Below are 12870 nucleotides of genomic sequence, written 5' to 3'. Positions count from 1 at the left end.
ATTGTTCTGGTCATTTGCCCTCCCTTTTCCCTTCTTACACCCTTGGTCCGCTCTCATTGGCTGCCCTGGTAAGTAGGTAGTAGTTTACTTTTGCCCGTCCCCTTGTTGGTTTGATGAGCCTGAAGTTAACCCTACTCCGGATCGAATCCGGGGAGTGGGGAGGGGGTTCTTTGGGCAGGGTCTGGACGCGCCAGCCCTCCTCTGGCCCCCAGCTGGGAGGCCAGAACACGCGCCAGCTGCGTACGCAGGAGGGTGCCCCACACCTGCCCGGAGTCTTCTCCATCTCCAGCTGTGAGACCGAGACTCCCCCAATCCCGGAAGTCGCTCCACAGCTGCTGCGGCCGTACCCCATCTCCCCGCAGCTGGGAGGCTGCGCACCCTCATGCCGAGAGGCCTGCGACCAGGGCAGGTGCAGGGCGTTACCCTCTAACTCCCCCCACCCCACCCCACCCCATGTTTTCCTCTGTGGGTTTGAGAAAGAGTATGTGGAGTTGATGTGCAGATTTACCACAGTCCCCGCTCTTCCTGAGAGCCCGTCCTTCCTAAAGGTGTAGCGCCATTTCCTAGCCTGGCATTCCCTTTTAGTATAAAGCCTTTTGGGATGTGGCCCGGCAGACACTGCACTGAATCTTGAGAGCAACCCCTCTGAGGAATGATATCGTTTCATACCCCTCCAAAGTACTCCCAATCGTCCCATTCTTTCCTCATTTCCCCAATACTCTGACTTTGAAAGGCTGGTGAGTGTAGATCTAGGCCAAACCACTGATGTTCACTTGGGGTTTGGGTGACCCTGGGGGGGGGCTGGGCTACTGCCTCCAAGGCCTGGTAAGTAGAGACCCAACCTCCATAGGCAAAGGGGTTAGGGAACCTCAACTCTGGGTTTCCACATGACAGCCACCCTGATCAACCTTCAAACAGGCCATAACTCAATGGACCCTGGGGGCATCTTGAAGGCATTTCCCAAGCGAAAGAAAATTCATGCCAATCCATCATCAAAAGCACTTGCAAAGATTCCCAAGAGGGAAGAAGGAGAAGGAACAGGAGGTGAGTGGACCCAGTCTCAGAACCCTCATCTACTTAAACCTTCAGACTCCCTATATTGTTCACGGTCAGAATAAGATATTAGAGTTGACACTGCCCACCCTGGGCCTGTACCTGCCTTGCACTAGGTTTGGTCCCCAGTCTTCAACAGGCCACTTGTGTTTTCTTTTACTCCACTCTGAGACCTCCATCAATCCGAAGACACTCCCTGGTCCCTAAGGAAATGACCAGCAGAATCCTTTGCTTTCCAGGAGGTTGCCTGCAGTTGGGAGTGTGGGGGGACGAGAAATCCCTTTCAGGTCCCCAGACGTATAAGATATTTTGCAGCCAAATTGACAAATGGAGAGCAAAAGCTTATATTGGTGGGAGGGGGCAATCTATTAGAATGTGAGGCCTATAATGGCAAGACATGTGCCTTGTACCTGGTACACAGTAGGTGTCTATTAATATTTGTTGAAAGAATAAATGATTAAAGTGATTTAGAGGATGCCTACAACGTGCCAGACAATGTTCTCATTTACACGAGGCAACAGGACATATCAAAATCCTTGCCCCTTACATCAAGAGATTGCCCCTGAAGAAATAAACTGTATGCTTAAGGTAGAATCCCCAGAACACAGGCTGTCTGGATAGAAGGAAAATGATTGTTTGGGGGTAAGATACTATAAGGGGTTTATTTGGATCATATGTGAAAGTTATGACAATAGGCATCTGGATGTCCCCTCCACAGAGTGGCTGAGCTCCCTGCGGGCCCATGTTGTGCCCACTGGCATTGGGCGAGCCCGGGCAGAACTCTTTGAGAAGCAGATTGTCCAGCATGGTGGCCAGGTATGCCCTGCCCAGGCCCCAGGAGTCACTCATATTGTGGTGGATGAAGACATGGACTGTGAGCGAGCCCTCCGCCTCCTTAGACTGCCCCAGCTGCCCCCAGGTGCTCAGCTGGTAAAGTCAGCCTGGCTGAGCTTGTGCCTGCAGGAGAGAAGGCTGGTGGACACGGCAGGATTCAACATCTTCATCCCCAACAGGTGGGCTGGTCCCAGTGTTTCCTCAACTGATTCCTGGCAGCATCTTGAGCTCTCTCTTTGGCTTATTAAAAATGACTCTCATTGTCTTAATTAAACACATAGAAAACCAAGATTGCAGCGTAGAGAAGGATTGGAGCAGGATGGGACGAGACCTTTGGTGTCCTAACCTCCCGTCACCATCCCTGCAGGTACCTGGACCAACCACAGCTCAGTAAGGCAGACCAAAACTCTTCTCCTGGAGGCTGTGAGGGTCTGCTCAAGACAGTCCTCTCTCCTCCCCCTCCTCCCATCAGACCTGTATCTCCTCCCCAGAAGGCAGAAGAAGCATCAAGCACCCAAGCCCAGGTCAGGAGCCTCATAGCACCCCCAGTTCCCTTTCCTTGAAAAGTAGATCACAGAAACAGGGAGAGCCTGGTGGTTGTTCAGAAAGTCCAGGGCCCCTGGGAGAGGAGGACTTCTTTATTGTGAAGCCATTTAGCTCTTCCCAGCACTCATCATTCTTGCATTTGCCTAGGCCATATCTGCCATATGCTACTGGGCATACTAGGGCGGGGACCTGGGAAAATCAAATGGAACACAGCCCCACACTTCAGGAGATCCAAGTTTGATGCAGACGACCCAGCCTCATTCTTAGGTCTGACTAGGACACAATCCCCAATTTCGAGGAGCATTCATGGGGGGCATGAATTTATTGTCTCTTCTTCCCTACCTCAAGCCCGGCTCTGATGATGAAACCAGTGACGGGGAAGAGACCCAGGTTAGCGCAGCTGATCTGGAAGCCCTGATCAGTGGCCGCTACCCCACCCCTCTTGAGGGAGATGGTGAGCCTATTCCAGCCCCTGAGGGCCTGGATAAGTGGGTCTGTGCACAGCCTTCGAGCCAGAAGGCTACCAACTACAACCCCCACATCACAGAGAAGCTGGAAGTGCTGGCCAAAGCCTACAGTGTTCAGGGAGACAAGTGGAGGGCCCTGGGCTATGCCAAGGCCATCAATGCCCTCAAGAGCTTCCACAAACCTGTCACCTCCTACCAGGTACCAGGGCCGGGTATGGGGGTGTGGTCTACTGGCTAGAGGTGGGTGGAGGCACTAGTCACAAGTGGGGATCAGGTGGAGTGCTTAAGATTTTATGATGTCTAGGACTTGCACAAAGGGGGAAAAAATGGGAGATGGGTGAAAGCAAATTGGCAAAATCCTGATAATTATAGGAGCTGGGCAATGGGTACGTGGGGGTTTGTTACACTGTTCTCTCTACTTTGGATTTTTTTTTTGTAATGAAAAGTTTTTTAAAAAAACGTTTAGACTCTGGAGGCCAACAATACAAGGTTTGAATTCTGATTTCCAGCTTCACTAATTGTGTGACTTTAGGCAAGTTACTTAAAACCTTGAGTGTCAGTTTCCTCACCAGTAAAAGGGGACTAAGACTAACAAATTCTGTTTTCTGTGAGGACTAAATGAGATGATCCCAGTAGTACAGGACCTGGTACACAGTAAGTCCTCAGTAAACGTTAGCTGTCACTGTTGTGATGATGATGGTGACTAGTATCATCATTATTGCCCTTTCTCTACTTCCTGTGCGGATCTCCATCCCTCTAGGAACCAAAAGACAAGTTAACCTGCCCATTCCATCCAAACTTCTCATCTTCAGTTGTGCCCAAGCTTTACACAGCCATCAGTTGCCAAGTGGCTAGGCTGGCTTTTATTTCAGAAATCTGCTAAAGGAGTCAGCTTCCCCACCTGCTGGCTCTACCCCTCTTCTCATTTTTCTTTCCTGCCTCCGCCTCCCCCACTTCCAGGAAGCCTACAGTATCCCCGGAATTGGGAAGCGGATGGCCGAGAAGATTGTAGAGATCCTGGACAGCGGACATCTGCGGAAGCTGGACCACATCAGCGATAGCGTGCCTGTCTTGGAACTCTTCTCCAACATCTGGGGAGCTGGGTCCAAGACTGCCCAGATGTGGTACCATCAGGTCAGCCCCCACTTGAGTTTCGCTGTGCCTCAGAGCTCCTGACCCTTAGTTGTCTTACTGTGTACTCTGATGGGAATGAACCCAGACTATAGGGAGACCATTTCTCAAGGGGTCCAAGGCCCATCTAGACCCCTCTCCCAGCTCCCAGAACTGCCCTGGTGCTTGGCATACTTGAGGCATTACTCTTGGTATAGGCAGAGACCAGCAGTATGTTTCTGTGTCTCCCAGAGCAGCAAAGGCCTTTCTGAAGAGACCAGGCCTCAAGGCTGAGTATCCAGAGCAGTGGTTCCCAAACCTGGCTGTGCCCGGAATCACCCCCAGACTGATGGAATCGTGAACCAATATTTTAGGATTGGGGCATGTCTTCCATGCCCTCTGCCTTTCCTGAATCCCATTGACTGCTCCTGGGGTTGTGACTGAGACCCAACTGCTCCTGGGGTTGGTCCTACCTCAGGTCTTCCTTGGAGTCTGGGGTGATGGAAGCCATGTGTGTGTTCATTCACTGCCTCTTCATTGGTCCTGGATCCTCATACCCTGCCCCCTCCCCGCCCACCCCCCACCACACACACACACACACACACACACACACACACACACACACACACACCTCTGGCTTCCTTTTTGCAGGGTTACCGGACCTTAGAAGACATCCACAATCAGGCCTCCCTGACTACCCAGCAGGCCATCGGCCTGAAGCATTACGATGACTTTCTGGAACGCATGCCCAGGGAGGAGGCTACAGAGATCGAGCAGACAGTAAGCAGGCGTCTCGGAGAAGTGAGGAGAGCCAGGCCCTGCTATAAGTTCAGGGCTTGGCTCAAAGCCAAGAACTCCTGATCCCCCAGCTGGGGAGTCCAACAGGCCGAAGCAGCTGTGGGCCACCAGAGGTTGGGACCAGTGCGGAAAAAGCAAGAAGCTATGGGGCCAGGGCAGGGGTGGGTGGCTTTGGTAGGGAAGGGCTGTAATACCAGCTCCCTGGATTAGGGTTCTTATTATTGGTCAGGCTGATTGGCTTAGATGCTAGAATGGTGTTAGGACTGGGTTCACGTTAGAGTTAGATTAGAGATGGATTATAGTCAGAATTTAGGGATACTGGGGTTTGAATTGGCTAGGTTAGGGTGGGTCAGGGCAAAGGTTCTTGTTTTTTGGTTCATACACTTCTTTAAGAACATGGTGAAAACTATGGACTCTTTCTCTCCAAAAGTTGTACAAATGTACAAAGTTTTATATCTCTTTCCAGATGTATGGACCCTCTGAAGCTCACCCAAGGCTGGTTTAGGGTTTGGGTTAGAGTTAGTGAAGAAGCGTAGTGCTATAGGGTTAAGTTTGGGGGTAGAAGGAAGGTAGATCAAGAGGTGAGTTAAGGTTTGGCCTGAATTAGCAGTAGGGTTTTCTTAGTGTTGCATGCTTTTAGTTAAGATTTGTGGTCGTCCTAGAAATAAGGTTTGGCCAAGATTAGGGTTTGGTTTAGAGTTGGGTTAGGGATCAAGTTCATATAAAACCTAGATTAGAGAGAGACTAGGGTACATTTAGGGTTGGATGTATCACTTGTTCAGTTGGTGTTAGGATTAAGGGCTGGTTGCTATGGGCAAGGTTTGCTCACTTTGGTCCAGGATTTTGAGAGGGTAGGACTCCACAGAAATTCCATGGACAGCTTAGTTGAAATCAGCCTCCAGCTCTACTCTACTCTATGCCACAGGACTCTGGATAAACAGGTCCTTTTGTTCATGCATCACCAAGCCTTGGTGCTAGTGATGACATTGTCAATCAGCCACGGTATCCAGGCAAGGAGAATGCCCCAGTGAGCCTCCAGCCCCCCTACCCACCTGGCCTGCCTCCCCCCATTGAAGGGCTTGGGAAAGCCTTGGGACTTTTTGATAGGATTACTCATCCTAGGTCTCCTCCCATCCTCTTGGGAGGCTCAGGAAGGGAGTGAGGGGATTAGCAGAGAGCTTGTCAGGAGAATTGAGGTGTCTTGGCTGAGGGTATCCAGGGCCTCAGAAATCTCAGTATCCTGGGGTGGAGGTGGAAAGACCATCTGCATATGAAAGGCCTCAGTGTCTGGGGTGGAGGCTAATGGGCTTATCCCCCTTAATGAGGGATGACCCTTCAGCTGACAGTCCCCTCTGTCACAGCTCCCGCCCCACTGAGCCCCGTTCCTCCAAGTAAGGACGAAGGCATTGGCTCAGAATTGCCTCCCTCTTTGCTTTCTTTCCTTTCCTTTTCGCAGGTGTAGTTATGTTTCTGGGCCCCCATCACCCCCGGGCTTGGGCCTGGAGCACCCTGCCAGCCACCTGTTCAGTCCTCAAGCCCCAATTCACACTCTCTGCCTTTAACTCCAAATCCATAGATACCTGGGGCCGTTGAGACCTGGCTGAGGGCTTCCAGCCACCTGGCCCCTTGTCCTAAGTGGAGTTTCATAGACCTGGCGCAGGGGTTGGTACAGGAGCCAAGAGAAGGTGTTTCTCTGCTCTGAAAGCTCGAGAGGGCAAAGCCAGTGCTTTCGCTCAGAATCAGAGTATGTATCTTATATCTCTCCTCAGGCTGCCGCCTGCCCATGGTGTGAGAGTGTTCTCTCCTGTCCCAGGCAAGCTAGAGAACTGCCACTCCCCAGGGTGCCTGTGTCCCCTGGGGCTCAATCCCTCAGGCTTTTATCATGCATCCAGGGTTTGGCTTGGGGGATAAGCTGAGAGTGTAGGTCAGGGAAGGCCCTCGTGCTGCCACAGCCCCTCACTGCTCTTTCCAGGTCCGGGAATCGGCTCAGGCCTTGAATCCTGGGCTGCTGTGTGTGACGTGTGGTTCCTACCTACGGGGGAAGGCAACCTGTGGGGATGTGGACGTGCTGCTCACTCACCCGGATGGCCGGTCTCACCAGGGCATCTTCAGTCGCCTCCTTGACAGCCTTCGGCAGCGAGGTATGAGCTCCATCTCTGGGTGAGCAGGTTGGCAGGGGGCAGGGCAGGGCAGAGCTGGGCGGCCTCCAGGAGGGAGAACCTCAAAGTTGTAATCTCTAGGCAGGAAGCAGGGGACGGTAGCTTTGTGAGAATCCCACCTGTGGCAGAGCCATTTCAGGGAAGAGATGCAACAGCCCCCACACCACACATAGGTGCTCAGTACCACCTGTGAGTTGAGTGTCTCATCTGATCTTTCTGTGACACTGTGGGGGATGGGAGGAATTTCTATACACATTGTACAGGTAAGGAGGCAGGCCCAGAGAGGGCAAGTAAATGGGTGAAGGAGGACTAGAGGACCCAGGCTGACCAGGAGAGACCTGAGAGGTTGGGGTGGCCCAGGGCCTGGCTCCTGGCCCTCTCAGCAGCCCCCCCTTTGTTGGGCCAGGGTTCCTGACGGATGACTTGGTGAGCCAGGAGGACAATGGCCAGCAGCAGAAGTACTTGGGCGTGTGCCGGCTCCCAGGGCCGGGGCGGCGGCACCGACGACTGGACATCATCGTTGTGCCCTACGGCGAGTTCGCCTGTGCCCTGCTCTATTTCACCGGCTCTGCCCACTTCAACCGCTCCATGCGAGCTCTGGCCAAGACCAAGGGCATGAGCTTGTCGGAGCATGCCCTCAGCACAGCTGTGGTGCGGGACACCCACGGCATCAAGGTGGCATCTGGCCGAGTGCTTCCCACCCCTACCGAGAAGGATGTCTTCAGGCTCTTAGACCTCCCCTACCGAGAACCAGCTGAGCGGGACTGGTGACCCATGGCTGAGGTGAAGATGGCACCCAGCTGGACCAGCTGCCCGACCTGGCCATCCAGTACTCCCCTCTAGCCTCAGCTGGCTGGACCTCACTACTTCAACCACCAGCTCCGTGGGCCTGAGGGAAAGGACCACCCCAGATCCCACGGTCTTCCCAGCCCTCCCCAATAGTAGGCTGCTCTCCCTTCTACCACAGTGTTGCACATGGCCCCTTGCCCCATTTTGAGCAGGAACAGATGGCTGGTTTGAAGCCAGCTTCCTGTGCTGAAGGCCCAGGCATCCCCTCTTCTCTACCTTGAGGAGGGTCTAGCTGCTGGAGGTGGGATGGGGGACTGTAGAGGGAGAGGCAAGCAGCTGTGGCCCAGCATCACCTAAGACCCTTTGGAGCAGGAGAAGGAGCCACTCCATGTACTCCCTCCACCCACCCCGCTTCCTGTGCAGTTGGAGGTGTTGGGAGGGGGTGCACAAACTCGGTGAGGACAGCATCTGAAGGCCCAGAGGCCCAGTAAACTGCATTTGACATTCAACCTGCCTAGTGTCTGTGAGCTGCTGCAGCCCTTGCCTTCTTCCACCCAGGCAGGGCGGAGATGGGAACCCAGAACGGCAAGTTAACTGCTCTCCACCAGGTCAGCCCTGAGTCAGCTCCTGAACTCAAGGGGACAGGTGGACATTAAAAGGGAAAATTCATGGGCCGGCCGAGTGGCGCGATGGTTAAGAGCTGGCTTGGGACGCGAGAGGGCCCCGGTTTGGATCCCACATATGAGGGCCAGTGACACTGCCCTCCACAGCTAAGATGCTCAACAACAGCTCAACCTGGAGCTCGGCTGCCATGAGTCGCCGGCAACAGCATAGGCTGCAGCCCCTGTGGCAGTGGGTTGCCATGGGCTACCGTGTGTAGCCAGCAGCCAGCGTGAGCAGCCAGCAGCCGCAGTGAGCGGCCGTCCAGAAGCCGGTGACTGATTTGCCTCATCCGGGAAGAGCGCAATGATGGTGCCAACTTGGGCCAGTGAAGCAACGTCCTCCACAGCTAGACTTAAGAACAAAAGGACAGCAACTTGTCTGTTCCCCTTCCCCAATTCCCCAATAAAATCTTTAAAAAAAAAAAAAAAGGAAAATTCATGAAGTCAGGCATTTAGGAGCTCCTGTCTACCCATAAACATCTGTGGGCCAGGCCCTAGAACAGGCTATCTGGGGACATGAACAAAGGTGGCAAGACACTTTAGGAACAACTAAATGGTGACCTGTGTGCTCCTGACAGGGCTGAGGCAGTCAGGGAGGGCATCCTAGAAGCGGGGGAGGGGGCAGGTTGGCAGGGAAAGAGCCTATTTGAGAAGGGTAGACAGGCTCTGGGGTAACTGAGGAGCCTGCTTTAGAGGGGCTGCTGTATGCCAGGAGTCAGGAGAAGGCTGGGCTGGCAGAGGACCAGGTCAAGCTGAGGGGCTTAGTTTGACAGCAGATAGGAAGGAGCAAGTCCAGCTAGTGGCATGAAGATGGTTTTCAGAGGCTGGACCTTGCAGAATGGAGAATTTGGTAAAGGGAGTAGAGGGCATCCCAAGTATGAAGAACAGTGGGCACAGAGGGAGGAGAAGGTGTCTTGGAGGAGCACCAAGGGGCCTCAAGAGTCCCTGTGACATGGGGGATTTTGAGGTGGAGCATGAGGGGAGCTCGGGAGCCAAGATGGTCTCAAATCTGAGTGCACTAGCTGTGAGGCAGGGTGGGGGTGGCTGCTGAGTCCTGCGTCTCTGACCGTAAGTTGCAGAGTCCCAGAGCTGGCCTTGGTTGACCTGGTTTCATTCAGGGGATCTCAGCAGCCTTAGAGTGGACCCCCAACGAGGTCAGAACCCGGGGGTCCAAGCCATGGGTCCTTGTCTACATGGGTCATCCAGAGAAGGAACCAAAAGCCCATGGAGTCAGGGCCCCTTTCACAGCTCAGAATCACCCAGAAACAGTCCCGTCAAAAGCCCAGAAGCCTCTGTGAGGGTTGAGCCTCTCCCTCAAAGCTACTCCCAGGGAAGTGTGGCTGCCCAGGGCCTGGAGTGGACGAGAGAAGCTGGGAAATCCCTGGGCTCCTGGACTGCTTTTGCAGTCCCCCAGGTCTGCTAGCGCTACTGTAGACTGGGCCCTCAGTGCCCGCCACCAACCCCAGCAAGGGTCAGAGTTGGCAGAAGCCCAAAGCCTGGGGTGTCAGGGTCCAATCTTGGCCATTGCTTCTATCCTTCCGCTTCCGACTTCAGTGCCCCCAGCCTTCTCAGCACCCTCTCCAGGCCCAAAGGACTGGGCCTCCAGGGCTAGGAGAAGAGGGAACCAGAGGATCTTGTGGTAACTTGGCCAGTTAACCCCTTCGTACACACACAAAGTCCCCAGAGCCATGGGGAGTGATGGTGCAGACTTCTGTGTCTGAAACCAGGAGCCCCCATCCTTGCCACTTCCCTTCCTCCAGGAGACTCAGAATTCCAGACTGCCTTCAGACCATACAAACTCCCGGTTCCACCTCCTGGCAAGGCAACAGGAAATCGTGGGATACAAAGGGAGAGTGCCCACACCCTCCAGAGAGACCCATCCTGGGGGTGGCATCCTCTTCGCTGCTCAATCTGACACAGGAACCCGGGAAAGGAGCTGATGGATTTCTGTGTCTTGAGAAAGGCTGCCCAGTTGGAGGAGGGGGTGGTTTTCTGAGTTCACACTAAGCAAAGAATGGTTAGGGGGTTCCCCAGCCACTTCCAAGCCTGAACCTGGTTTTCAGCCTAGTGCCCCATCCTGCTGGACAGGGAGACTGAATTTCAGAGCCCTGGTGGGAACTGGCACCCTATCCAGCAACTGAGCACCCCAAAACAACCACCCGATCATCACCTGGTGCTGAGGAGGAGGAGAAGGGCATCACAAACCTGCCTCCTGCCCCTAGCCCAGCTGTTGTCACTCTGTCCCTGAGCCAGAGTTGTGTCTCCAGCCAGGCCGCACTTGTGGTATTACGAGGTAATCTAGAGTTGATTTAAAGTATACAGAGGATGTGTGTAAGTTATATGCAAATACTATACCGTTTTATATACGGGACTTGAGCACCTGTGGATTTTGCTATCCATGGGGCTCCTGGAACCAATCCCCCACGGATACGGAGGGACCACTCATGGTACAGGCACCAGGTGAGGGTCCACTGCTCCTTGCTTGAGTGGCAGTGGAACCTCTGCCTGGCCCTTGGCTCCACTGGACTTGGGCCTGGCCTGGGAGAGCAGGCCCAGGGCTCCAGATGTAGTGTTCCTCCCACAGGGAGACCCCCTCCGCCCCACTGTCTGTGCTGGGCTGTCACCGTGTCTGTCTGTTCATTTTCTTGTGTGCTTCATGTGCATTCCAGGCTCTATATGTGTGGTGTATATTCATGATATTGTATTTGGGTATGCGGTCCATCTATCTAGAGCTCTGTGTGCATGCCCTTATATTGTCAAGGGCTCAGGCAGGGCCTGGGGGCTGGAAGGAGGGACCCTGGAGTCCCCTGTGGTGCTGGGCAGGGCCTGCAGAAGGTGGTGGAGCCCCGGCTAGGCTCTGGACTCCGGGTCCTGTGTCCATGGAGGCGGCCGCAGGGCGGGCCGCCTGCGTCAGCCTTGAGCGGCCATCAATAGCGCGCGGTTAATTAATTTGATGGGAACAGCAGGGACCGCCGTTTGCATTTAGTGAAGTTCCAGGAACTTCCAACCTCATCTTCATAATTGGCCTCATAAATTGTAAGAAAGAGAGAGATCAGCAAAGCAGGAGGGAGGAGGGGCCGCCCGTCCGTCCTTATTTAATTTTATTGCTGAAATTCATCTTTTTAGCCTCCTCCGGAATCGGCTCTCCCTGCCGGATTTGCCTAATCATGATAAATTAATATTCATTTCCCCGCCTCTTACCCAGCTCCCGCGCTTGGATGGAGTTGGGGAGGGTCTCCTTCCAGCCCCTCTGCCAAGCCTTGGTGGGAGCCTGGGGGATGGGGACCCTGAAGGGGAGCTTGCACACAGAACAGAAAGTGGCGCCTGGAGAGGGATGGGGGGAGCCTGGGAGGAGAGGCTGCTGTTACCCTGGGGATGGGAGTGGGGGTGATTGGGGCTCCCATATGAGAGGCTCCTAAGGCGCCCCCACCCCTCCTTGGGCAGCGTCAGCCCAGCTGGTCCAGGAAGATGGGGTCAACTACCCCTGCCCAGCTAGGGCTGGGAGGGAGGGGCAGGAAGAGCCTGAAAGGGCCCTTTTGGAGACCCAGAGGCCAGGACTGGGGGCAGACAGGATGGATTTGGGAGATTGATTTTTGAAGGCCAGCTTGAGTTGAGAGGGAGGGGAAGGGATTGGTTGCCCACCTGACTTGGTCTTTGCCCCACTCCCCCACCAACTAGGTGCAGACCACCTTGCCCTGTGCAGACTCCAGAGGGGACCCATCATTGTCTGTGGGGCCTCGCAAATGCCCATGGTCTCTGCTTCTCCACAGCCCAGCCCAGCAGGTGGCTGGGCCCCTTACACTGGGTACCTTGGCTGTGCTGTTTGACTGTCTCAACTACTGCTCTTCCTTGGTAAGGCCCCTTCAAAGGCCTGCAGGAGGGTGTTGCTGGGAGGGTAATGCAGTCCTGCTCTTCTCTGGGCAGTGGGGCCTCCTCATCCAAAGGACCCAAATTCCCTGTCTTCTTGAATCACAATTAATGTGTAAGATCTGGAAGGGATTTTAGATCTCATTTTGCCCCTTACTCCATTTTACAGAGAAGGCCACTGAGGGCCAGAAATGGGAGCTGACTGGCCCAAGGCCTCACAGAAGTGAGGGGGTCTGGAACTAGGAATGAGGGTGCTTCCACCTCACCATGACGGCTAGGTGTGGTGGGCAGGTTTCTAAAAAAGACCCCCAGTGACCCTTGCCCTTGTAGAACCCCCTTCCTTTTGAGTGTGGGTGGAGTCTTCAACTATGATGAGGTGATACTGCTGTAGTTGTTACCTTACATGGCAAAAGGAGAATTATCTGGGTGGGCCTAATCTAATCACATGAGCCCTTTAAAAGCTGCACTTTCGGGCCGGCCGAGCGGCGCATTGTTTAAGAGCTGGCTTGGGACGCCAGAGGGCCCCAGTTCGGATCCCACATATGAGGGCCAGTGACACTGCCCTCTACAGCTAAGATGCTGAAC

At 54.2% G+C, this 12870-nt stretch overlaps 1 protein-coding gene across 6 annotated transcripts; it reads left to right on the top strand.

Moving 5' to 3' along the window:
- On the top strand, nt 1-8484 carry POLL (DNA polymerase lambda). Of its 6 annotated transcripts, none has more exons than XM_019636308.1 (10): nt 1-68; nt 290-405; nt 919-1044; nt 1772-2066; nt 2255-2411; nt 2782-3099; nt 3861-4034; nt 4662-4790; nt 6781-6949; nt 7374-8484. In XM_019636308.1, the coding sequence occupies exons 3-10, from the start codon at nt 930-932 to the stop codon at nt 7736-7738; spliced, it is 1722 nt and encodes a 573-aa protein (XP_019491853.1). In that variant the 5' UTR covers nt 1-68; nt 290-405; nt 919-929; the 3' UTR covers nt 7739-8484. The 6 variants fall into 6 exon arrangements, with proteins under 6 accessions (XP_019491853.1, XP_019491851.1, XP_019491852.1 ...); XM_019636306.1 differs by having other exon boundaries at nt 5-68; nt 290-409; XM_019636307.1 differs by lacking the exon at nt 290-405 and having other exon boundaries at nt 18-68.
- The last annotated feature ends 4386 nt before the right edge of the window (nt 8485-12870 follow it).

This window comes from Hipposideros armiger, unplaced genomic scaffold, assembly GCF_001890085.2.
Source record: "Hipposideros armiger isolate ML-2016 unplaced genomic scaffold, ASM189008v1 scaffold_28, whole genome shotgun sequence".
Taxonomy (NCBI): domain Eukaryota; kingdom Metazoa; phylum Chordata; class Mammalia; order Chiroptera; family Hipposideridae; genus Hipposideros; species Hipposideros armiger.
This window is presented reverse-complemented; position numbering and strand designations above follow the sequence as displayed.